The sequence below is a fragment of the Schistocerca cancellata genome, chromosome 2 (genome assembly GCF_023864275.1).
Source record: "Schistocerca cancellata isolate TAMUIC-IGC-003103 chromosome 2, iqSchCanc2.1, whole genome shotgun sequence".
Classification (NCBI taxonomy): domain Eukaryota; kingdom Metazoa; phylum Arthropoda; class Insecta; order Orthoptera; family Acrididae; genus Schistocerca; species Schistocerca cancellata.
In genome coordinates this window covers 341,427,015-341,454,330 of record NC_064627.1, presented here as the reverse complement: position 1 = coordinate 341,454,330, position 27,316 = coordinate 341,427,015, and the positions used below count along the sequence as shown (strand labels likewise).

The 27,316-nt window shown below is 40.1% G+C and overlaps 1 protein-coding gene across 1 annotated transcript in view; it reads left to right on the top strand.

Moving 5' to 3' along the window:
• Positions 1–27,316, top strand: part of LOC126161731 (transmembrane protein KIAA1109) — a 493,460-nt gene that overhangs the window by 440,245 nt on the left and 25,899 nt on the right. Inside the window, exons 80-82 of the mRNA XM_049917765.1 lie at positions 7,259–7,515; positions 18,295–18,561; positions 21,398–21,595. Coding sequence (XP_049773722.1) covers positions 7,259–7,515; positions 18,295–18,561; positions 21,398–21,595 — 722 coding nt within the window. The remainder of the gene's footprint in view (positions 1–7,258; positions 7,516–18,294; positions 18,562–21,397; positions 21,596–27,316) is intronic.

The following is a 27,316-nucleotide window of genomic DNA, read 5'->3' as shown; positions in this document are numbered from 1 at the left end:
ACAGGAAGCCATTTCAACTCTCAGATCATAGAACATACAAAACTGACATATACTAATAACTTTGCAATGGTAGCCCCCATTTGAAAGAATATTATCACACAATTGCAGATATTGATCACTCCCTACAAGCATTATATAGAACTAATAATTTTAAAAGTATTGTATCAGAAGGAGAATTTACTTGAGAAGACTGTAAAATTGCAATAGTCGGTATTTCAGTTGAGAGGCAGGCTGCTAGGTTTGCTACCGGTATGTTCGAACAGCACATAAGTATTACAGAGATACTTCGGGAACGCAAATGGGAGTCAGCAGAGGGAAGGCAACAATATTTTAAATGAGCATTAGAGAGAAAATTTAGAGAACCAACTTTTGAGGCTAACTGCTGAATGATTCTACTGCCACTAATGTACATTCCGCATAAGCACTCTGAAGGTAAAATTAGAGATATTAGGGTTTATATGTCGGTATATATTTTCCCTCACCCAATTTGTAAGTGGAACAAGAAAAGGAAATAACTGGTAGTGGTAGAGGGTACCCTCCGCCATGCACCATATGGTGATTTGTGGAGTATGTATGTAAAAGTAGATGTACCTAACTGAGGTAACATTCTGATATTGCCAATAAACATGTACAGAAGTGAAAAGAAAAAACAATTCTCCTAGCTTTCAGAACTGTTAGTTCCATACTCGGAGAGGAACTGTGGAAAAGAGGGTCACATCACTCAGACTACGAGTTGAGAGGCACCCACCTGTTATGAGGAACTACACCCTTTCTCCCGGAGGAAGTAACTAACATCATTTACTATCTTATTCATTCATTCACATCTCGTAACAAGAATTGACCATTACATATTAAATTGTTATGATCATTTTTTGTATGCTTTTCTTCAGTATTTGTATATTTCTTTTTCTTTATTTCTGTTTATTCCTGCTACTATCAATATTCTAACATTGCAACAGCTACCTACATCTTACTCTGCACAGTATTTTCATGGAATATATTTTTCCATTCTCACACCAGTGCCCTTCTTTCTCACAGAAAAAGAGCCAAAAGTTTTCATTATGTTTGATCTGTTTCAATTGATCTGTTGTTATCCTTGTCATCTTGTATTATTAGTCCTATTACAACTACCATGATTACAGTTACATGTAATATAACTGCTACACTGCTCTGCACAACTTGAGGACAAGATAGATAAAGTAACATAACATATTCACAACTTGGTGGAAATGAATTAAAGTGCTGAAGCATGTTGTCAAAGGTCTCCCAATTGTGCACAAGAAGTCGGACATCACATGGCGTGATGTCAGTGAAACTGAAACTGTAGTGCCAAATGGAGCTGGCCCTGCAACATGAGGCAGCTGAAAGAAAGTAAAAAGTAAGTGTGTGTCTATTAGCGAGCAGTATGATGCCCTGTGGTGGTGTTCTTTCTTCCAACATGCCCGTGAGACAATATTTAGATGACTTCACATGGAGAAGAAACATAGTGAAACTGGAAGAAGGGCAAAGTGGTGACAGGTGTAGCCCAGCAGTTTGGTATTGCTTACATATGCGTGAAGAGTGTTCCGTACCACAGGCACTGCTGTCCAAAGGAGAGGAAGTGGTTGACCACAGTCAGCTACAGCAGCAGATGACTGCTACATTGTGCAACAGGCAGGAAGGAACCCAAGGCAAACTGTAGGTTCACTTCCAACCACATTTAACAGGACATCAAGGCACACAATCCCATGCTCCACAGTGGCACAGTGATTACATAGGAGTGGATTAGTATGTTTTGTCTCGTTGAAACCATCACATATACGACACTGTTTGCAATTATGCCAAGAGCCTGGGGACTGGACCAACAGAGAGTGGGATTGTGTTCTTTTCAGATGAGAGCAGATTCGATCTGAGTACTGATCTGGACATACCTTCATATGACAAGAAGTGATAACATGTAATGCATCCAGGAACATTGTCGAACATGCTCGTTTTGGTGGTCCATGTGCTGTAGTGTGGGAAGGCATAATGTTGCAAGGGCATACTGACCCCAGATCTTTGGACGTGGTACACACCCCAGTCAGCATCCTTGTGACACTGTACACCTTCCTTCCCCATGTACATCTTTTCAGGGGTGCATTTGGCCCTAACTTCATTTTTGTGGATAGTCTAACAATCCCTTTTAGTTCAGTAATCACTGAAATAATAAAATATAGATAGATGAATGTTTTGACACTTCTGTCTCAAACTTTTTTTCCTAGATATTATTGCCTCAGTTCTTTCTCCAGTAAAATTCTGGGTATAACCCCTCCAGAGGCCCTGGTCTCATAAGGTTTATGAAAAAAACATTACTTGTTAATGATGGATTATCATAATATGTTCTTGAACTCTGACAATAATATGATTCTCCTCAGTTACATAATAAATGAATGTTTAAAAATGATCATTTTCAAGTTAAACACTGCTTTTAAGTGTGACTGGATTTATATTTCTTCTCATACTGATGCACTCCAATTCTTTATAAAGATGTTTGTGGCTGTAGGCAGCTCACAAGACAAATTTGACATCATCTAACATAGAAATAAGTCACAGACTTGGCTTCCTATGGCTGATCACCGCCAATTGCTTCCCAAAGACTTTCTAGCCAAAGTTATATTACAGTAAACAAAGATAGCAGACTTTGTCAGTGCACAGAGTTTGTAAGGTAACTTTACAGCAAATCTGAGTTTACGGTTATAAGGAAAGTACTAATTAGAGCATAAATACATGTATATTCTTAAGCATAATTTTTGGTAATGAAGTTTTGTGATTTGGGTAATGTTAAATATGTAATTATCTGACTGTTGCTGACTAAAGGAACAAATCCAGTTTCACCGGATACTTAACATTTTCTTAAGTTAAGAATGAAAGGAATGGACTTACACAATATAATAGGAAAAAGATAAATAAAATTTCAAATAATAGTCGCTAAACAATATAATAATCCAAACAGCTCCTATAATGAACAAAGAGATGCAATTTTCAAAGGAAATTGTCAAAATATGAATGGTATTAAATGATTCATGAAACAAAGATGTATCATTGTCTACTGTTGAACAGATGACACTATAGTACAGATTCATTTAAATGACAGTGTGATATCACATTGAACAGTGCAGGTGGAGGAGCACTCGGAATGAGAGGATATTTCGCGAATGCCTGCCCTTTCCTCTGACTAAATCCTATCAGCGGCATGTGTGGAATGTATTGGGGAGATGTATTGCAGCATGTCTACATGCACCAATGCCCATCCAGCAGTTGTCAGCCACACTGGTGGAGGAATGGAATGCCCTACCATCTTCTGACCAGCAAGAACGCAAATTTGAGAGCGTGTGTTACCGTTCGTGGTGATACACCCTATTAAGAACCCATGTCCTATCTTTTGTAATTTCCAATGGATCCTTCATGCAGTGATTTCATTGATAATTATTATCTTTGAATAAAAGTGTAATTCCTGTTTGTCTCATTGCTTATTTTCTTCAGTTACCTGCTGTACTGTATCAGTTCTTTCTATGCATGGTCCAGGTTTCATAGAAGTATGCACTTGACTGTGACACATCATGCGAAAGCTACTGTCATCCTTAAGTTTTGTGCATGGAGCATACAACAACAACAGCAACTACTACTACTACTACTACTACTACTACTACTACTACTAGTCATTTTTTGGACTAACTCTCTGGAGCATCTTTCATGACTGAAAGAGAGAACAGGTTACTCCCATTTTCAAAGAAAGTGCATGTTTATTTATCTAAATCTGTCACTAAAGCTCTAAGTGTATGTCACTGAATTAGTTTGGTTAGGAATTGTGAAATTGAGTTCATGCTTAAATTTGATGAGTTTCCATGAGACTAAATGTCACTTTTGGCAGAGTCAGCCGTACTTTGGAGCATTTTTCATGTAAAAACTACATTTCTTTCTTCCCAACACCCAGAAACTAACATGTAATGACATTTGAATTGTCACAGTATTTTGTGACTTCAAGAGGCTTCTGATGTGGCTCCAATCAATTGTTTGGCAATGAAAAGAGATGCTTACAGAAAATTGTGCCAGTTCATAATTTCACCTTGGATTCTGTCTAGGTAAGAGTTCATCTCGACTGTCGTCATCAGAAACAAAGATTGGCTGAGCTTCAGAGAAATGTTAGGATTTCTGTCAGTGACTCTCAAAGAGAAGATAGTGCTGTGTTTGTATGGTAGTGGTCACCTAAAGGTTTCAAACTAGAAGGATGTGGTTCATGTGAATGCTGAAAATGCAAGTATTTGTGAAGTGCTTTCATTCTTTATATGTAATATCAGTGACACATCACTACAGTCAGTGATCAGACTATTAAAATTAAAAACAGTACAAAGTTAGTTGCATTGTGAATCTTGTAATTATAAAGGGCAATTAGTCAATCATATTTCATTTTTATGATTCAGAAAAATGCAGCTTTTCTGAAAAACAAGTAATTTGAAAGATATGCCTGCAGTCCATAATTGACTGTTGGTTGTTTTTCTTGTATCATTTGTGCGCAGTGGAAGAAATTTAATAACTTTAGTTAAAAGTTTCCCAATTCTCAGCTGATTTATTTTGTCATCTTAGAGAGATTTTCAGACAGAAACATAAAGAACAAGTGAACTTGTGAGGGATTGCCTTAAAATTCTATGAATCTGATGGCTTAAGTAATTTTAAGAACTACTTACATATTCTGTAGGCATTAACAATGTTACAAAAATTAGGAAATGTATTGGTTGCCGAAGTCCGATATACACTGATCAGCCAGAACATTATGACCACCTACATAATAGCTGGCCTAATAGCATGGAGAACAGTGGCAATACGTTGTGGCATGGAAGCAGTGAGGCCTTGGTAGGTCACTGGAGGGAGTTGGCACCACATCTGTACACACGAGTCACATAATTCCCATAAATTCCAGAAAGGGGGCGGTGAGCTCTGACGCCATATTCAATAACATCCCAGATGAGGAGTTGGGGCTGGTAAATCAATTGGAACTAGCCATTATGTTTTGCAAACCACTCCATCACACGCATTGTGACATGGTGCATTTTCTTGTTGAAAGATGCCATGACCATCAGGAAACATGATTTTCATGAACAGGTGTATGTGGTCTACAACCAGTGTGTGATGTTCCTTGACTGTCATGGTGCCTTGCACGAGCTCCAGTGGACTCATGGGTGCCCACGTAAATGTCCCCCAGAGTGTAATAGAGCCGCCACCAGCTTGTCTCCATACAGCAGTACAGGTGTCGAGGAGCTGTTCCCCTGGAAGACAATGGATTCACACCCTCCCATCAGCATGATGAAGAAGGTGTTGGAATTCATCATACCATGCAATGCTCTGCTACTGCACCAACTTCCCATGCTGATGGTCACGTCCCCATTTCAGTCATAGTTGCTGATGTCATTTGCACATGCATGGGTTGTTAGCTGTGGAGCCCCATCATTAGGAGCGTTTGGTTCCTGTGTATTCAGACACATTTGCACTATGCCAAGCATTAAAGTCTGATATTACTTCCACTACAGTTCACCACCTGTCCTTTTTTACCAGTCTGCACAGCCTCCAACGTCTGTAATGAGAGGTGGCTGCCGAACCTTGCAACGTGTGGAAGTGGTTTCACCTTGGTTTCATCATGTGTTAAAGGCACTCGCCACAGCACTCCTCAAACCCCCAATAAGTCGTGCAGTTTCCGAAATGCTGTTGCCAAGCCTCTGGGCCACCAAAATATACCCTCAGTCAAACTCGGATAGATTGCATGACTGCCCCATTCTACACACAAATAGCACACTCACTGATACTATATGCACCAAGTGTGTGTATGATTAGCAGTCATTCCTAGCCAGGTGATGCCGCTATATCCTGGATGGGTTTCTACATATACATGATTACTCTACAATTCACATTTAATTGCTTGGCAGAGGGTTCATCGAACCACAATCATACTATCTCTCTACCATTCCACTCCCGAACAGCGCGCTGGAAAAACGAACACCTAAACCTTTCTGTTCGAGCTCTGATTTCTTTTATTTTATTTTGATGATCATTCCTACCTGTATAGGTTGGGCTCAGCAAAATATTTTCGCATTCGGAAGAGAAAGTTGGTGACTGAAATTTCGTAAATAGATCTCGCCGCGACGAAAAACGTCTTTGCTTTAATGACTTCCATCCCAACTCGCTTATCGTATCTGCCACACTCTCTCCCCTATTACATGATATTGTTAATAGGTTGGTGGTCATAATGTTCTGGCTGATCATTGTGGAATGGTGGTGAGGAAACAGTGTTAATACCAAACGCAGCACTGCACATTATATGGTTTGTTATGGAATGTAAATGTGTCTGTAGATGCAAGAAATTATAACTAATAATAAGAGCCATATTTGTCCAAAGCTTAGCATTGGCTGTGTCATGTTTAATACATTGGTTTTGACGGCTATTTTTGTTCCACTACTAATATCCACTGCCTGCATCTGCAACTAATCTGAGGTCTGTCCTGTGGTTAAGTGACAGTTGCTGCAATAATAATAATTTTATTGTCATTAGGTCATTACAGCAATAGAAAGTGTCATGTACAAGCTACAGTTGTTAATTCAAAAGAACAATACACCACTTATTAACATTTATTTATTTAAATATAACAACAACATTAATATCGTATTGCTATCTCTGAGTATTACTAAATTTCACAGCTAAATCATTCATAATTTTGAACTGTTTGAATTTGTGGACATTTGTTAAGAGAAACAAAGCTACATCTTTCATTTTAGATTGTCCAAATTTCAGCCACATTTCATTGTATACCTCGTTGCTATTACCCATTCTGCGTTCAGAATACCAGCAGAGAACCAGCAGCCTTTCTTTTCCTGAAAAAGTCGGACCACTTTTTTTTGTGCAAAATATATAAAATAAAAGCACATTATTTTAGTTCCTTTGCTTTTGTGAAAGCTGTGCATCACTACCTTAGGGCTTGTTTTGAACTGCATTTTCATAAAAAATTAGTACAATTTCTCCAGTTCTAATTTCAAAGTGTGTGTGTGTGTGTGTGTGTTCCTGGTATTTACAGAACAGTGTAGATATTAACAGAGGCCATCATATTTGTTGGAGTAAATACAACATTCCTGCCCTATCTTGATAAAAGGTAATTTTCATTGGAATTTTGAAATGCAGACTGTGTAGTCTTTAATGTACTAAGAGGTATAACATTACATAAAATGACATTATTACAATTACCATTTTTTGCAGACCTGCAATGATTTTCATGCATGGTGATCTCGGTTGGGATCAGCTGCAGCTCATGATTTCCAAGTCAACAACAGCAGACTTGCTCAAGATGTTCTATAAACTAGAAGAATTCTTTTCACAACAGTTCAAGAGCAGTAAACGGGTGTTCTCAAGCCTGCAGCCTCGGAACACAAGGGCCAGCAGCTTTAAGCGAAAGCAGCAACAACCTCTTCAGCCAGCAAGTGCTAGCAAGAGGAGAGCCACAGCCATACCTGAAGGTATTCACAGTTTCCTGGTGCATGTCTTCAGGTCGCTCGGTAAGTGCATGTTGGCTTTTGGGTAGCCCCTTCTAATAGCATGTAGCAAAAGCATAACTTTTAGTTTGGTGGTTTTCGCTTTACAAACAGTAATTCATAATAACTTTTCAATAATCAGTGATGGAAATGTAGCAACATTTGTAAGAATGTAGTTGTAGTTCAGTTTTGCTAACATATTGTAAAGCATAGTCAAGTAGTATTATTTTCAAAAAATAAGATAATGAAAATTTCATGCCTCATCAATAATGAGATTATCAAAGCCAGAGCGTTAGTTCAATTTGAGACAGTTGAAGAAAAGAGTAGTGTGTGAGTCTGTTGGAGAAGGCAACCCAGCATTCGTATGAAGTATTTCAGAAATTATAGAAACTAAAATCATTAAAGCTGTGGGCTTGTATTCCCATTAAGTCTTCTGACTGGTTTGAAGTGGTCTGCTATGAATTCCTCTTCCATGCCAATTTCAGTGCAACACACTTAACATTCTCAATTACATGCTATATGTCTACCATTACAGTTTATGTCCTCTGCAGCTCCATCCAGTACCATGCAAATTAGGTCTTAACACATGTCCTGTCATACTTCCGTTCTAGTTGGTGCTTACACATATTCCTTTGCTCACCAGTTTTGTAGAGAACCTCATCATTTTCTGACTTACCAGTCCATTTAATTTTTAGGCTCCATCTGTAACGTAACCTCTCATACACTTCTGATCTCTCTTTCTTTCCCCTTAGGCCATAATTTCCTACAGGGTGTACATAAGGTCCGGAAACACTTTCAATTTGCACAAGAAACAAACATTCTACAGATATCATACATATGTCATTTTGAAGAGAAACCCTGAAAGTCGTCCCTGGACTGTCTGTTCTTCTCCACAGTCACGCCGAGTATCATTTGGATCAGTGTATCCCCATTTTGACAGGTTAACTTTTGATCTTCTAACTCCAGATCTCAGTCTATTCCGGGACTTCCAAGTTGTCCATTCCCTGTCATAGCCTGGAGGTAAAGCTTCAACAGCTCTTTTTCTAACCAGGGGGAAGGAGGGTCGTAGCCCTCCATAGTTGTAACCTGGGTTTTTCAGCAGTGGTTCTAAGTTACTTTGATGTCCTGAGGAAACTCTTCCTTGACTTCCATTGTTGCGGATGCAGTTCATGCCCATACAGAGGATGAGTAATTTCCTGTTCCACTGCCTTTCATTCCTTGTTCGCAGCTATCTCTCTTCGAACAGGTGGTGGTGCTATTCCTGCTAGGTGGTAAAGCCATTTGACTGGAGTATGTTTCAAGCAACCTGCTATAATTGTGCAGGTTTCGTTGAGCGCTACGTCCACCTGTTTGGCATGAGTTGAATTACACCAAACAGGACAGGCATACTCTGCCACAGAATAGCATAGTGCCATTGCAGATGTTCAAATTGTTTCAGGTTGACTACCCCACTGTGATCTGGCCAGTTTCCATAGGAGATTGTTCCTGGTGGAGACTTTCAACTTGCATTTCATACAGTGCTTCTTGAAAGTGAGAGATCTATCAAGTGTCACTCCTGGGAATTTTGGAGTCTCGTAGTGTCCAGTTCAACCCCCAACCATACTATTTTCAACTTGTGAGTGGTTCCTTGTTTCTCAAATGAAAAGCACACACTTTGGTCTTTGAAGGGTATGGTTTAAGCTGGTTTGTGTTTTAGTATCTGGATAGATCTTTAAGGGCATTCATGAGGCTGTTCTGTGATTCAAAATCTGTGCACTGGGTGGCTAGAGCGAGGTAGTCAGCCTATAAGAAGCTCCTGGTATTTGGGGCTATAGGTTAGTCGTTTGCGTATGTATTAAACAGAATTGGAGCCAAAACACTTCCTTGCAGGAGGCCATTCTTCTGTAGTCTCCATCGACTACACTGTCCTTGAAAGTCGGCGAAGAACCTGCAATTCTGCAGAAAGGAGGTGATGAGTCTGGTTAGACCTAAATCTTTGGTCAGATTGTAGACCTTGTCTAGCAGTAGCTAGTGATTGACCGTATCATATGCCGCTGATAAGTCGACAAATGCCACTCCTGTCACCTTCCGAGCTTCAGAGCCATCTTCTATAAACTGTGAAAGTTAGCAATTATCCAGTACAGCTTTTATCTGGATGAAATCCAGATTGCTGAGGTGTACCGTATTTACTCGAATCTAAGCCGCACTTTTTTTCCGGTTTTTGTAATCCAAAAAACCGCCTGCGGCTTAGAATCGAGTGCAAAGCAAGCGGAAGTTCTGAAAAATGTTGGTAGGTGCCGCCACAACTAACTTCTGCCGTTGAATATATGTAGCGCTACACAGACATGCTTTGTAGGCACAAAGATAAATACTGGCGCCAAAACCTCTGCGTCAGTAAATAAATTAAAAAAAAAGGTGGAAGACGAGCTTTTTTTTCTCTGCCCCGAGTTTCGACCACTGCATTTCCATACATTATCCAACGAAGTAAATACAAATTCCGTATTGTTCATCTTCGAATGTATTAGAATTTCAATGTACTACGAAAATCCGACTGGCAAGACTGTTTGGGATGTTTTTCAATATGGCCAACTCTACGTTCTGAATTTTTTCCTACCTGTGAGAAGAGATGGTTGCTAATAGTAACCTGATGAAATGTGAATCACAAGCAGTATTCTCTTCACCATTCACCATAAGAATAATACGAATATAAACATTTTGCCATGTGTTCTTCCGTGTTTGTTGCTATCTCATTTAAATCCTGTCTGCCTAATAAACTACGAAACTAGAGTGAGACAACAGCAAACGCAGAAGAATACACTTATCGTGTCATGTTTATATTCGTATTATTCTTAGCCTAATAGTGATACAGTCAGAAATGAACCACGGCAACTGACTAGATTTTTAAATCTAAGATGACTCTAATTTCTGTGCAGAATTTGATGTACTAAAGAAGCGGCCGCAAAGATTTTCAAACGGAGAAAAATTTTCGCCTAACTCTCGTTCAGAACATGTTCTATCATAAGCAGCCTATTATTTGGTTCTTGTTGATCATTCTCAAAGAAAGCAGCAGTGCAAGTAACAACAAATAGCAGTCTCTTGACATTGTTTCGCTAATGAGACGATTCGCCTCTTTTTAGTTGTAAGCGGCGGTAGCGCGCACAAAAGCAAGCCATGCCGCGAACAGTGACAGGCCGTAAACACGCACTATCAGAATGCGACAAACAATGCATGACACAGTACAGTGATGCATTTTCAGCTTAGAGTGACGTAAACACCTATAACAGAGAAAACGGCACTTATCAGATCAAACAAAATAAGCAATCGATTCAAACCAGACGAAGCACGTGAAAAAGGAAGGGTACCCGTATAAATACGGACGGAGCGCCTGACGCATAGCAATGGCTACCTGGTAAAGCTTACGACTCGAACCAAACTACTGTAGCTGTATCGTCATTCATTCGACCTAAATTGTGTCTCATATTACAATGGACCAACTTTGTTTCGATTTGGAGGTGCGGCCTAAAACTTTTCTCTCCCCTTGAATTTCGAGTCTCAAATTTCAGGTGCGGCTTAGATTCGGGAAATCTTTTTTTCCTTTGTTTCGAGTCTCATTTTTCAGGTGCGGCTTAGATTCGAGTGCGGCTTAGATTCGGGTAAATACAGTAAGTGAAGGGTCAATTGCAGTTAACAGGCGATTCAAAATCAGTCTTTCCAGCAATTTGTAAAGATGACAAAGTAGTGCAACTGGTCTAAAATTCTTTGGATCATTTCCTTCTTTGCCAGGTTTCAGCAATGCAATCATTCGACTCTTCCACTGTATCTCATATTTTTGGAATCTGGTTTCTGCTTACACAGTTATCGAAAAGTTGGAGAGTCCATTTCTTTGTATTTAAGCCGAAGTGTTTGATTTGCTCGGTTCGTATATCATCCAAGCCAGCTGATTTGCCATTTTGACATTGTTTGATAGCCTTCTGTAGTTCTTCCATGGTGAATGATGATGTAAGGTCATTACTCTCCTCTTGCTCTTCTCTGTGCAATTTCGGTTTTTGTGATTTGTGTGTTGGCTTCCCGTTCATCAGTAACTGATATGCTCTTTGATTGGCAGCAATATTATGATGTGTAATGGTCTTAGTTGGATCATTGTTTAGGCGTCTCAGAAGTCCCCAAGCTTTATGGCTATCTCTTTTCAGATCCAAGTTTTCTATAGTTTTTATCCACTTATCTCTTTTTGTCTCCCTTATAGAGGAAATAAGCTTGTTCCTTATTTCCACAGTTGCTTCACTGAAAGGGTTTTCTTCAGATAGGTAGCTGTATTCCACTCGTATGGTGGCTTGGTCTGAAGTAAGCCCAGGGATATAAGATGTTCGACAGCCGCGAGTAACAGACATTCTCGAACATCTCTTTACAGCTGCCGTGAAGGTGTCATAGCATTCGGGTATTGGTTCTGTATAAGATACGTCAATGTTCAGCAATTCTGCAAATCTTGACCAATCAGCCTTCTTAAAATTAAACCTTCTCCGGAAAGATACCATTAGGTATTATAGCAACAAATAATTGCTGCATTATTGGTTCATGTTGTGAGTTGGGTATTGGGCAGCAGACAGATTTTACATATTGTTGGCTGATGCTCGTGCCACCAAAAATTAGGTCAGGATTGTAAGCTCCCCTCCACCTGCCACTATTAAAAGATCCAGGCAGTTTTGCATAATGGATTAAAGTCAGATGACTTGCTTTTGCCCACACTTGTGCTGCTGTCCCATTCTCTTCTTCATGATCATAGCCCCAAATGGTACTAGGACTGTTGAAATTGCTGATCACAATCTGCACATGTTTATGTAGAAAATTGGGTGGTTTGTTAACAATGAATTCAGCACCAGGTGGTTTATAAAGTGATGTAATGGTGCAATTAACTGTTTCTAGAGTAAGAATTTCAATGTTGTTTTCCTCCGTGAATGCTGTGGATAAGATCCGGATATCTGGATGAACAAAGATAGCACTTCCATATTTATCATGTGGTCTTTCGATGGCGAGACACATTCTGTCTAGTTTTGGTCTATGCATGTCAAAACTTCTGTGTGTCTCTTGTATGCACAGTATATGACACAAGTGCTGACTGCATAGTTCTCATAGCAGTTCTTCTTTGGCTGGTGTTATACCTCCTATGTTAATAGATACAATCATTAACTGTGGCCCTGAAAAGGGCTCAGGTGTATATATGTTTCTGGTGTGAAAGGATCAGCCATCAGATTATTATGAATCATATTCTGACATTGCCCAGGGTACGCCCGATTGCTTTTATCATTCTGATTTCAGATCATAGCAATCTTCTCGGAGGCTCCTTTTGTGTACCCCACCGCATATGTGACACACGCATACACAGTATTTGAGTAGATGTAAGGTAAAGTGAGTTATTTAGCTCAGGAAGTTAATGCCAAAGGCAGTGTGGACTCGTAACTCTGTAATTGTATTCTATGAAGATTTAAGCTTGCATAGAAATAGTATGCTAGTCTCACAGAAACATTGAAAATACATTTCAAAATACTTGAAGGAAAATTCAATCAGTCAAATTCATTTTTGTTATAGGATGAAAAATCTCATCGTGTGATTATGACAATATTACAATAACATTAAAAAACACAGTCAGTACCAATAATTGTAATTACATTGTGATAGCAGCTGAGGGCCAACTAGGCAAAAGAACAGAGTATAGTAAATTAGTTTACAAGATACTGAATAACTTACAAAAGAAAATACAAGCTTTTTTATTTTTTAAGGGGGGGGGGGGGGGGATGGTGAACAGGAGTGGCTAGAAAATTAATGCAAAGTTGTAGAACCATACATGGCTTTGGATAACATAGATGCTCCATATAGGACAAGTAAAGAAACCTTTGGAGAAAAGAGAGACAGCTGTATGAATATCAAGAGCTCAAACAGCAAGTCAGTACTAACCCAAGAAAAGAAGACTGAAAGATGGAAATTTCCTCCATGTAGAGGAAAGAACTTTGAAGAGAGTATTGTGGAAACAGAAGAAGATGAAATTGGAGTTGTGATACTACAAGGAGAGTTTTATAGAGCACTGAAAGACCAATGTTGAAAGAATGCACCTGGAGCAGACAACATCCTTAAAAGAACCAACCAGTCAAAACAATTCCCCTGGTGTCTCAGATGTATGAGACAGGTGAAATATCCTCAGACTTCAAGCAGAGTGTAATAGTCCCAGTTCCAAAGAAATCACATGCTGAAAGGTGTGAATATTACTGAATTATCAGTTTAATGGTTGCAAAACTGTAACATGAATTATGTGCAGAACTACAGTTGGAGCATTTGTAGATTTAGAGAAAGCTTTTGACAATGTTGACACTCCTCGAAATTCTGAAGATAGCCGGGATAAAAATAGAGAGAATGAAATACTGTCTACAAGTTATAAAAACTAAACTCTGCCTGAACAGGCCATGAAGGCCCAAAGGTACTGACTGTACAAGCTGTACAGAAAGCAAACTGCAGTTATTAGTTAAAGGACATGAAAGGAAGCCAGTAGTAGAGGCTGGAATGAGACAGGTTTGTAGTCTATCCCTCCATGTTCAGTCTGTTCTTTGAAGAAGCTGCAAAGGAAACCAAGGATAAATTAGGAAAGGGAGTTAAAGTCTAAGGGTAAGTAACAAAAAACATTAAGGTTTGCCAATTATATAGTAATTGTGCCAGAGACAGCAGTTTAACAGATTGGGCAGTTTCATGAAAAGAGGTTATAAGATGAACAGCAATGGAAGTAAAGCAAGTGTAATTAATTAATTCTGGCAATAATGGGGAATTAAATTTGGAAATTAGACACTAAAAGTAGTAGATGAGTTTTGCTATTTGGACAGCAAGATAGATAATGGCCGAAGTAGAGAGGATATAAAATACAGACTTGCAGAAGCAAGAATAGAATTTCTGAAAAAGAGGAATCTGTTAACATCCTACGTAAATTTAAGTGTTGAGAAATCTTCTGTGAAAGTACTTGTGACTGTAGATGGATATGGCAGCGAAACATAGGCAGTACAGACAAGAGGGGAGCAGAAGTTTTGACATGTGGTGCTACATAATAAAACCAATAAATAGATTGGTAGATCGTATAACTATTGGAAAGGTACTGAATCAAATTGGAGAGAAAAGAAATTAAGCATAACTTGACCAAAAGAAGGGATCAGTTGATAGAACTAGTTTTAAGGCATTAAGGAATAGTTAATTTAGTAATGGTGGGGGGGGGGGGGGGGGGGTGCAAATTGTAGATGGAGACCAAAGCTTGACTAAAGTAAGGGGCTTCAAATAAATGTATGTTGGAAGTAGTTATGCAGATATGAAAAGACTTGCACGGATAGACTATCAAGAAAAGTTGCATCAAACCAGTCTTTGGAGAATAAACAACAGCAACAATTATAAATGTGATTGGTGCAGTAGAGTTAAGTTCATGATCCATGAGCAACTTTAGAAGTTGTATATTGATGAAAGCCTTATCATGGTGGAGAGTTGCAAAAACTGCTTCCAGAGGAGTTTCTAGTGTCAGTTCACAAAAATAATAAGGAAGAAAGAGAGTAAGAAGATACGTGAATAGGGGACAGAGAAAGAAGAAAAACCTTTTATGACAAGAATAAGATTGTAGTGATCAAATATGCAAATTTAGTCCTCAGTGACCAGCATAGTGTTAATATCACTATGTTACATCCGCCATCCCAGGTAATCTTTCTTTACTGCTCTATTATCCTATGGCCTTGTTGATTAGTTGATTTCCTGTTCTGCTTTGACTGCCTCTTCAACAATGGAGTTGGTTGAGATGCCCAAGAGTCTTGGCACCTTCATACTTCATACCATGTCCTGTATCTAGACAATAATCAACAATATCAGATTTTTCTGGCTGCTGTAGTGTTTCTCGGGGTAATATTTGTCGTATCTGTCTACAACCATGTGACAGGTCTGGTTGATGTATTGTTTCCTACACCAAGGAAAAAATCTTATGATTCCTTGCCTCCTTTAAGTGCAGGAATCATATTTTTAAGGGTGACTAGGCTGGACACACTAGAAAGTGTGTATGCAGTGTGTGTCTCTAACAAGGAGCTCTTGATGTCAGCTGAGATGATGTAACTGTTGCTTTTGCTCCAAGCACTTGCATGTTTATGCAGCCTACCAAATGAATTGGCTGTCTACAGTGGTACCAGCCCCTGAAAATGAACAGCTTCCGGTAGGAATATTTATGGCTTCTACAGTAACTTCTGACATTATGCATGATGCAGTGATCTTATAAGTAACTATCTTATTACAAAAACCTAAAGAAAACATCTTGTTTTTTTTTTTTTAAAAATTATGTTTTCATTTAATGTGAGAATACATACATGGTGACAAGAGTAGAATAGTTTTTCTTATTACCAGAGTTAAAGGTAATAACTAGATCTGGCATTAATTTGTAGTCAAAGTTGTAGCATTGTGGTTTCACTTCATTTCTTACAAAGAGAGCTATTTAAAGTCACTAGTTTTTGCTATATATAGTAGACAGGGAATTCTGTTATTGTAGTGTAACATATACAAATTCATTCTGTCTGTCTTTGCAAAATAATAATTCTTCCATTTTCTGGATCAAACCTATTTTGTCTCATTTGTCGAAGCAGCAATGGGTTTTATTATATACGAGCACTGTTCAATAAAGAATGATCATAATTTTTTTGACATCATACCATTACTCATCCTCTTAATTTTGATAGTCCTTCTCACAGTGTTCTCCCATGAATGCAATGCACTTGTCACAGCATTTCTGCCAGTCTTCAAATACATGCTGGAAACTATTTTTTGAGAGATCCTTCAGAATCGCCTCCACAGCCTTCACCACTGCTTCTGATGATTGATAACGCCTCCCACGAAGGCGTTTCTTCATGTTAGGGAATAGAAAAAAGTCACATGGGGCCAAATCCAGACTATAGGGAGGGTGAGGGATGCACTTCACGTTGATTTTTGCAAGATATTCAGCAACAACATTGACAGTATGCGGCCGCACATTATTGTGATGCAGCATCCAGCCTGTTTCACGGAAATGTGGTCTTTTGCACCTGATATGGACTTGCAATGTTTTCAGGATGTCCCTGTAATATTGTTCAGTTACTAATGTGTGTGTATGTACAATGTGCTGATAAACCTTTCCATGAATATCAAAGAATGAGATGACCATAACTTTCCCAGCAGAAGCAATCGCTTTTCCTTTTTTGGGGATCGATGATGAAAGAGATTTCCACACTGACCTTTGCTGTTTACTCTCAGGATCAAAATGATGTAGCCAGGTTTCGTCAGCAGTGATTACATTTGGAAGAAACTGTGGATCTTCCTCTAACGTCAATTTTAACTGCATGCAGACCTGCTCGCGAATTTCCTTTTGTTCGGGAATCAGCAGTCTTGGAATCCATTGCGCGCAAGCACGTGTCATGTAATTTTTCTGTCACCAACATGTGGGTGACACCCAATGAAATGTTAAGTATTTCAGAAAGTGATCTTAAGGTAATTCATCAATACTTGCTCACAATGACAGCAGCAGTGTTGATGTTTTCTTCCGTAAGAGCAGTAACTGGGGCACTGGGTCCACCTTCCTTTGAAATCGATTGTCTCCCCTCTTTAAACATTTTAAACCACCTTCGAGCTGTGCTGTAGGGAATAACAGCCTCTCCTTAGACCTCCTGTAACATTGTATAGGCCTCAGCTGAAGATTCGTTGAGACGAAAGCAGAATTTCAAAGCCGCGTATTGTTCCTCGCATTTTACCTCCATTGCAGCGATAGGCAGTAATGAACATGTCTGACCTTGCCTGCCTCTACAGGCGGGAACCAGGAGTCTCAAAAATGGAACTGCTAATGCATGTTTGTTGCACATTAAGTTAACAGAATATCATAAGATTAAATTTTAGCATGTGAAATTATGACCATAAAAAATTACGATCATTCTTTATTGAGCAGCCCTTGTACAACAAAAAAGGGCCACTGATGACTGCCCAGACTTGCAAAAGCTTGCTTTCTCAAGAAAAGTAAGAATAAGTTGTGTTTTCCAAAAACAGTCAATACCAAGTCCTAAACTATTTATACCAATTTTATAACTTCACAAAACAGATTGTAATTTTTTTGAGAATGCCGTTTCAGGATGCCTTGTGAAATGTGGTTGAGCACTTTCCTTTTGCTGTGTTGTTGCTGTGCACATTTTTTTGCATTATGCTGCACTATTCATAACTTAACAGTGTAGAACAGACTGTAGTATTATCTTCTTTGCATGTTCGTTAATATTTGTAGTGTTGTTTTCCGTAATATTATCAACTGTAGTTTTATTTTGTAATTGTCAGTATGACCCTACGTTCAAGTAGAGGTAAGTATACTACCTTGATTCACTTATCATTCATCTTATGTTTCACAAGAACTAAGTTGGAACTTACAGTTAAGCCTCTACAGACAAGTTGCAGTCTCATCATGAAACAGGTAACTGGTTTTGTATATCTGCTCATAGAAGTGTTGTATACGTGTAATTTTTTATGTACATAGTAAAAGTGAATTATATTTTAAATTGAGTACTTCTTAAAAGCCTATCTCTTGTCTCACAATACCATTACAAGAATTTTCTTTCCCAATTTGAGCATGTACTCTATTTCCGATGGCCTCATTCTGAAGTGACATCAAACCTTATCTTCATTCCTTTTTCCTTGTTCTGCTTCCCCTCTTAATGCTAGCACCTAGCTTATAGTTTTGATGATATACAGTATGTTCTAATAACCCTATGAAAATTTCAGCAAGTGTCCCATGGGAGGATGCAAGGCACCACCGTCACTGGCAGCGAGTCCTTTCTCAGGTGGCAGGCCTGCACTTGTCAACACTGAGCTTCCCACTCCCATCATCAGGCACTGTGCTAGGTGGTACTATGGAGCTACATGGCAGCAACATCTCACTCGCCTGCTTTCACGGGATAAACTTCAAGTCAAAGTCATGGGCACTGTTCTCCCTCAAAGAACCCTGCATCTCTTTTGCCACTGAGGCTCAGGAAGTACCTTCAACAGATGGTAAGAATTAAGACTCCAAAATTACATTACCTTAAAGTAATAAAATACCTATTCTCACAAAAGGTGGATCTACAACATTGTAACTGTCTCTCTCTCTCTCTCTCTCTCTCTCTCTCTCTCTCTCTCTCTCTCTCTGTCTCTCCTTTTTTTCAAATCAGAAGTGCTTTACACATCTGAAATGATGATGATCGGTGGCAAATCTCTAATCAAAAACATCAAGCTACAAGAAAGGAAAAGTCTGAGGAAAATCTTAGGAACCAGTTACATAAGTGGAATTTGGATGAAGAAGAAAGCAAAGGGGAAAAAATCACAGACATAATCAATAAATTGCAGTTACATCTTTATTTCACTTACATGGAATGACTAACATCATGTTCACTGAGAATGTTCTGAACTTAGATTCATTGATGAAGGATTGAAACAATTGGCTAACAGAAATTCATGCATACCAGAAGCAAATTAGCAAATGTAAAGAAAATGTTTGACATAGAATAAAATACAAAACTATAACTAACAATCACAAGTTTTTTGAGCCTCCTTGACACACAATGGAGAGAATAATTGCACGAGGGGGGGGAGGGGGGGGGAATGGGAATACCTACACAGAACTTATTATGATGAGATTTCAGTGTGTGTGTGTGTGTGTGTGTGTGTGTGTGTGTGTGTGTGTGTGGCGGTGGGGGGGGGGGGGGGGGGGTAACACAACTTTTTTCCCTCTCCCCAAAAACTATGAGCTGTCCATTTGGTCATTCACATGTCTGTTTGCTGTATTCGTGTATTCAAATATGTGTGTGTGTGTTGTTGTGGTGTAACATCTGTTTACAACAGTGAGGTGTAAGGAAGGGGCCTCCAGAATACTTACCTCCTCTTTGTCCTGCACAAGTACCACGTTTTGACTCTGGCATTCCATATTGGAAGTTTTAACTCTTGAATTCCTTTGTTGTAACATAGTTTACACCCATTTATTTGTTGTTTTCATTTATGTAAGATATTTGTGCAGCATCTCACCTGCACTTGCTATTCATCACATACTTGTGATGGTAATATACTCTTACCTCTCAACTCATATTCTGTAATGAGTGTATAGTATGACAGTCACCAAGATTACAAAAAGGGAACAGATACATCAATGTCTGGACAGAAAGTTCATAATTTTGTGAAGAAAAATTACAGGACATGAGGGAGATTTGAACACTGATCTCATGCTCTGCAGTTTAACTCTGTGACCACATGACGACGACAAAATCGTGATTATTGCATGTTGCTTGATGTTGCACATCTTGAGCTTGGGCCATTCTCAGTTTCTATTTTGCTTCTTTTTTCATAGTTCCAGAAGTCTTCTTCCTGTTTTCATAATTGACCTGTGTTCAGTTTTGACGGGCTGCACTTTGAACCATTTTACCACTAAATCTGAGGAGGGTGCATTGGGAAGTTTCCCTAGTGAGGTATCATGTATCAACCCATGCTACAATGGCCATATGAGTACATAGTGTAACCTCCATAGGCACTGACTCTGTCATCCAGATGATTGTACAGATGGCAAATACTGTCCTCCAATATGTTATGCCATGCCTGCTCAACCTATTCACATAGTTCTGTAAGAGTTGTTGGTTAACATGTCACCTGAATTGCTTCTCATCCCACCATATCTCACACAAGCTTGATTTGAGTCAGGTCTGGAGATCATGCTGGCCAAGGAAGTCATTGCACATCTTGCAGAGCACATTGAGTTTCACAGGCAGTATGTGGGCAAGCATTATCCTGTTGGAACAACACGTCACCTTCCTCTTGCCAGAACAGCAAAGGAACGGGTTTAACAACATTCTGCACATACTTAGCCCTGATTAGCATCTCCTGTATACCCACCAAAAGGCGTACAAAAGTTGTAGCTTATCGCATCATGAACCACGACGCTTGAAGTGGGGCCAGTGTGTTTTGGACAAATGCACTCTACAAGACAACGCTCACCAGGTCTGTGTCGTATGCACAACCAACCATCACTTGTGTGCAGGCAGAATTTGGTTTCATCGCTGAAGGCCACGGTGTACATTTTCATCTTCCAAGTGATTCTCTGTCAACACCAGTCGAGCCGTGCATGTTGATGCTGTGGCGTGTTTGGAAGATGGGCTAGAGGTGTGCTTACCTGTAGGCCCACTGCTAACTACCAGTTCACGACAGTCGGTGTTAACACACCTGGGCTCAGAAGCCCTCTTACCTGTGCTGTGGCAGTTGTACGATCTGCCACTGCTGCCTTCACAATTTGGCGATCCTGGTGGGCATCTGTGCTGCATGGATATCCAGCACCTCTTCTACAGGTGTGAGAATGTTCATGTGGCCACCGAGACCAGCATTGTCGCACAACTGATGCAGCACATCCAACTTGTGTGGCAATTCCCTAAAAGGACTACCCCACCACTTGGACATTCACAATTTGACCCCTTTCAGATTGGTTCAGTTGGCTGTAGGGAGCAGAAGTGCATCTCCACAATGTGATTGCCTGCTTGCTTCAATTTGCTCCGCACCATCTATTTTGGCTGTGAGCATTCCTATTAATGGGTAGACAGAAAGGGGTCTCTGGCAGCTATGCCACTATGCTGTCAGACAACATTGAAACCATTGGCAGTACTTCTACTGTCCCACAGGTGGTGGGAGAGAGAGAGAGAGAGAGAGAGAGAGAGAGAGAGAGAGAGAGAGAGAGAGAGAGACCGACCGCACCTGCTGGCCAACGAGTTTTGTCATCTTCTGATTTTCTTGTTATATTATACATACAGTATTATGTAGCTACAGATATCAATTGTTACTTAACTATGTACTGGTATTTTTGTATTCTCTGCAGGTAGTGAACACCAACGTTTGGATGTCCACGTTGTACAAACACTAACATTCAGTTTAGGCATGACAACTGAGCAACCTCATGCCCAACATCTCAGCATGGCAACAATATGCCGCGTCAGTCGAAATGTACTGTTTCCTCCACAGTTTCGAACACTTCAGGAATGGTTTCATTATGCATTTGCATGCAGTGAAATTGATGGTAAGTATATAGCATCCTCATAAATATTATCAGCCATACACAACCAGCACAAGTTAAACAAAACTGATTTTTTTTTAATATTTTGAAACAATGTCACAAACAAAAGTAATAAAGCTGTTACCCAGCAGGAAGTGAAATAGATACATTTTTATGTGATTTCTTTTCTCCTATGAAGTAGATCGACTAGCTACCTCTGAAGGGACCTGTAAATAAATATGAACTTTATACTATAGTACAGTTTGTCTTTTTTTTCCGCTTGGTGCTTCACAAACATAATTTGAAAAAAATAAGACTTTCAGTTGCATGATGACCAAGGCTGCTCTATACAATAATTTATTTTATTGTTGAACCAGTGTTGAGCTAATGCTCATGATTGATGGCCCTGTTTACAATAGAGAAGCATATGTTGAAATAATTACTAATCAGTGTAATATATTATTAGTGTAATTTTATGTATAACAGCAATGAAAATTCCTGGATGAAACAACACATAAAGTAGGGAAAAGCTGGAACACAGCCTATGCCCTTAGAGTAGCTCCAAGGTTACTGTTGACCCAAACATCCCAATACGATGGATGCATCAGCAGTGTCATATGCCTTCAGTGATACAAAGTGGAGAGCCATGAAATTTAATCTGAGGCATTGACACAAAGTCTAGTCGTAAGGGACTACATGCCCCACCACCTTGTCATCTCTTCATCCCCCTGCTACATATTGATCCACCACAATTCAAACTGACTGACTGTTGAGGGCATTAGATCAGTGGCATTAGTGACTTGAGCTCAGTGTTTGGTTCTTTGTGTTATATTAAGAAAAATGATGTTAAACAATGGAAACTCCAAGTAGGAATATTAACAATATAGGAAAAGACAGATTGCTACTTACTGTAAAGAAGCCATGTCGTGTTGCAGACAGGAACAATTAAAAGACACTCACAGTAGCTTTTGGCCACAGCCTTTGTCAGTAAAAGAGAGACAACAAACACACACACACACACACACACACACACACACACACACCTCATGCACATATGACTGCCAACTTCATTATCTCGGGCCAGAATGCAACATCTCGTGTGATGCAAACAGCAATCTGGAGAGAGTTGGGGAGGGAAAGAGGAGAGATAGTAGTGTACAGATGGGAGAGAGACAAACACTGTGTGGTGGAGTGTGCAGGGACTAGATTGCCAATGGGAGGTTGTGGGGCAGGGAGGTGGGGAAAAAGGAACAAAAAAGAGAGAAGCAGGGAAAGGCTTGCAGATGCATTGGCAGAGGACTGCAAATAAACTGGGCGAGAGATGAGTTTGGGGAGGAGATGAAAGGACAGAGGGGGTTGAAACTGTCGGGTGGAGGGTGCGGACACAGTATATTACCATAGGTTGAGGCCGGGATAATTACGGGAGCAGAGAATGTCTTGTAAGGATAACTCTCATCTGCACAACTCGTAGAAGCTGGTGGTGGAGGGAAGGATCCAGATGGCTCAGTGAAGCAGCCATTGAAATCAAGTGTGTTGTGTTCAGCTGCATGTTGTGCCACAGGGTGGTCTACTTTGCTGTTGGCCACAGTTTGATGGTAGCCTTTCATCCTGTAGACAGCTGGTTGCAATCACACCAATATAAAAAGCTGTGCAATGTCTCAGCAGAGCTGGTAAAGGACATGGTTGCTGTCACAGGTGGCCTGGCCTCTCATGGGATAGGATAAACTTATGATAGGGCTAGAAAAGGAAGTGCTGTGTAAGTGGATTGCGCAGTTTTTGCACCTGGTTGTTCCACAGGGGCATGATGCTTGTGGCAAGGGGTTGGGATTGGGAGTGGCATAGTGATGGACTAGGATTTGTGGTGCTTGGGTGGGCGACAGAACACTGCTTTAGGAGGGGTGGGAAGCATCTCGGGTAGAATGAATGGCCACCATCAAACTGTGGGCGACAGCAAAGTAGACCACCTTGTGGCACATCCTACCCAAGATACTTCCCACCCCTCCTGAAGTGGTGTTCCATTGCCCACCCAACCTCCACAGCATCCCAGTCCATCCCTATGCAACTCCCAATCCCTTACCACAAGGACCTGTGTAAGACCCACGTGCAAAACCTGCCCAGTCCACCCACCCTGCACTTCCTTTTCCAGTCCTGTCACAGGTTTATACTATCCCATTAGGGGCCAGCCCACCTGTGAAAGCAGCTATGTTATTTATCAGCTCTGCTGCAATCAGTGCAGCTTTTTATATTGGTGTGACTAACAACCAGCTGCCCACTAGGATGAATGGCAACTGTGAAACTGTGGCCAGGAGCAAAGTAGACCACCCAGTGGCACAACATGCAGCTGAACGTAACACACTTGATTTCAGTGGCTGCTTCACTACCCTAGCCATCTGGATCCTTTCCTACGGTCTCAACCTACAGTAATATACCATGTCCACACCCTCTACCCAACAGTTTCCACCACCTCTGTCCTCTCAGCTCCCACCCTGTTTATTTGCAGCCCTCTGCCAACGCATCTGCATGCCTTTCACTGCTCCTCTCCTTTTTTTGTTCCTTTTTTTCTCCACCTCCCTGCCCCACAACATCCCGATGCTGTGCCTGTTGGCAGTCTAGTCCCTGCACACTCCACCAGACAGTGTTCATCTCTCTCCCCACCCGTAGACTACTATCCCTTCCCTTTTCTTCCCTCACCCTCTCCAGATTGCTGCTCGCATCCCATGTGATGTTGCCTTCCGGCCCGAGATGCTGGAGTTGGTGGTCATGTGTGCTTGAGGTGTGCTTGTTTGTGTGAGTGAGGTGTCTCTCTTTTACTGACGATGGCTGTGGCCGAAAGCTGTTGTGAGTGTCTCGTAATTGTATCTGTCAGCAACTTGATGTGTCTTCTTTACAGTAGTAGCAATATGTCTTTTCCTACATTGTTGAAAGGTGATGTTATTCATGCCCATTCCAAGTAATTTTTCAAGATTGTCCTACATTATGAATCAAAGTGGCTCCATCAATATACTTGCATTAAGTCATTAAATATAGATACAGTTTTCCAAGGAGGAAGGGAAGTCTTTCAATAGGCAGCAGGAATGTTTTGAAATTAGTAGGTTTCTTCTCTTATAAAGAAAGAAAACTGATAGGGAAACTTAAAGACAACAAAGAAAGGAACAAATCAATTAAGAACAAAAATTAAGAGTGAGTCACCCAATGGACAGAAGAAAAGGATGCATTTCTTTTTAATGTTTATAGCTGCTAAATTGACACAACTTCTCTCTACTTCCCTCTCTCTCACTCCCTCCTTTCTTCCTGTGTACCTTATCTTTGGCATTGGTTTAACCAATCAAAGAGCTTCTTTCATCAGGAAAAGGGGTTCCTCTAATGCTTGTTGTACTGTATCAGATATAAGCAGACATGTGTATCTGGTATGGTCGCGTGTTTAACTATGTGCTTTGGTCCCATAAGTCTGTGCTCTGCACTTGCAGCAGACAGACAACTTGAACAAGGATCTATTCTGATTTTCACAATGTATATGATAGTTGTAAATGTGGATATAGCTTTCATTTATGGAGAAAATTGTTCACCTGTTAGAGGAGAGATGTGATTGAAAACTGGAAGGCATCCTGATTGTCCGAGCCCAGTGTGAATATGCTAGAGGTATCGGCCAAAGGAGTGTTGTTTAAATACTACATTGCAGCACATTTCATCCTTTTCCCATTTGGCTCCACCAGAAGCTTCATGGCAATGACATTCAGAATCAATTATAGTTGTCCAAATAGTGCCTACAAAGAACGATCAGTGATACAGCAATTCAAAAACTGTGAGCAAATTGATCTTCACAATATGCACTACTGCTCAGTTGAAAATACGCACTAATTGAGAGAAGTGAATAAACAGTGACTTTAGTTTCTCAATTATTCAATACAGGCTTTTCAAGAATCACATTGTTGGTTCCTGTTTTATCAGTGCGACTCTAAATAGCCACGTAGCTCGTGCAGCTCTCATTATGAATAGTCTTCTCAGTGGGGACAAATTCGTACTGGCATTCCACAGGCTTCAATTATGATACCACCACTGTTCATGCTGTATATAAATGACTTGCATCTTCTACTGCTAAAACAAAAATAGTTCCCTTTGATGATGATGCAAGCATCATAATCAGGTCTAACAAACCTTTGCAGATGACGTAAGCGTCATAATGAAGTCTAGCAAAGCTGCAACAGCAGAAGCAGCAATAAATGAAATACAGAGGCTTAGCCAAAAGTTTTCAGCAACTCTTAAATAGGAAGTGTGACAACAGTGGGATTATCTTAATTTCAAACAGCAGTTTTTCTTGATCTCAGAGCATGCATTTAGCAGTCCCCCTGCCACTGGATTTCAAACCCTACTGCGAACAGTGAGTGAAGACGCAGACAGTGCTGAGTGTGATGAGTGCAAGATGAATCTGTTGCACCCCAAATTTTGTACAGTGGTTTGTTATGGCTACAAAAAGAAGTTAAATGCAGAAGACTGCCACTCTTCTCTGGTTTGTGTTTTTGGTGAGTCTGCTCCTTCTAGGGTCACCATTGAAAATGGTTTCATGAATTTTCAAGGGGTTGGGAGTGTCTTAAAGATGAATGTTAGTGCAATCCGCCATCATTGGCTGTGACCCAAGAAAACATTATTACTGTAATGGAAATGACAGATGATGAACCTCTTGTCACATTTTGTGACATTGAAGAGACCCTAAAAAAATTGGGTTGGCTGCGATGCAGACCATCATTCGTGATCATTTTCACCTGAGAAACAGGTATGCCCATTGGGTGCCACATGACCTGGACAGAAGCCCAAAACCACACAAGAATGGATTGGTGTTGTTTTATTCTTGAAAAATTCAACAAATGGTGACTGAAAGGAACTTACAATGTCAACATAGGTGATGAAACGTGGATGTTCCATTATGATCCCAAAACAAAGAGGTGCTCTTCAGTATGGTGCTTTCCAGGTGAGGAACTGCCCATGAAAGTTTTGAAAAGTAGGAGCTCTGGAACTTTCTTCACCAAGAGGATGACCTCACCTCTGTGACCTTGGGCACACATTGCACAGTCAATGCTGACTGGTATGTGACTGAATGCTGAAAGTCACAGGGAGACCACATGCGACATGGAAGTCACAGCATCCAAAGTTGAAGAACAGGCACAGTCTTCTGCATCACAGTAATGCTTCAGCACATCCAGCTGTCAGAACAATGGACATCTTGGAGAAGGAAGAAGTGTGAGTGTTACTGCACCCACCCTATTCACTTAACCTGGCTCTGGGTGACTACTTCCTTTTCCCAGAGACAAAGGAAAAAAAAATTCATGGGAAGTGTTTTTCATCTGATGACAAGGCTGTTGCAACACACAACAGTGCTCTAAGTGTCTTCCCTAAAGAAGCTTGGTCTGAGACATTTTTGAAATGTTTTCGAAAGATGGAAAAAATTTGTAAGTCCTCATGAAAAGTATTTTGGAAAGTTGTGACATTTATATTATAAATAATTTTTTTTTTCTGAATTACTGCTTAAAGCTAATGGTGTAACCCTCATACTCAAAAGTAATATTGACTGGTTCTTGGTGAACTCACTTAACTTAGAGAAGACACATTTCATTCAACCTTCAACTGTTGAACATACATATTACAGATCACTATCCACAGATTTAGGCATCTTTCCATGTGGATGAAATTTCAGTAATTTGCAGGTTTTAAAGCCACTGTTATTTAACATCAAACATAAAGTTTTTGCAC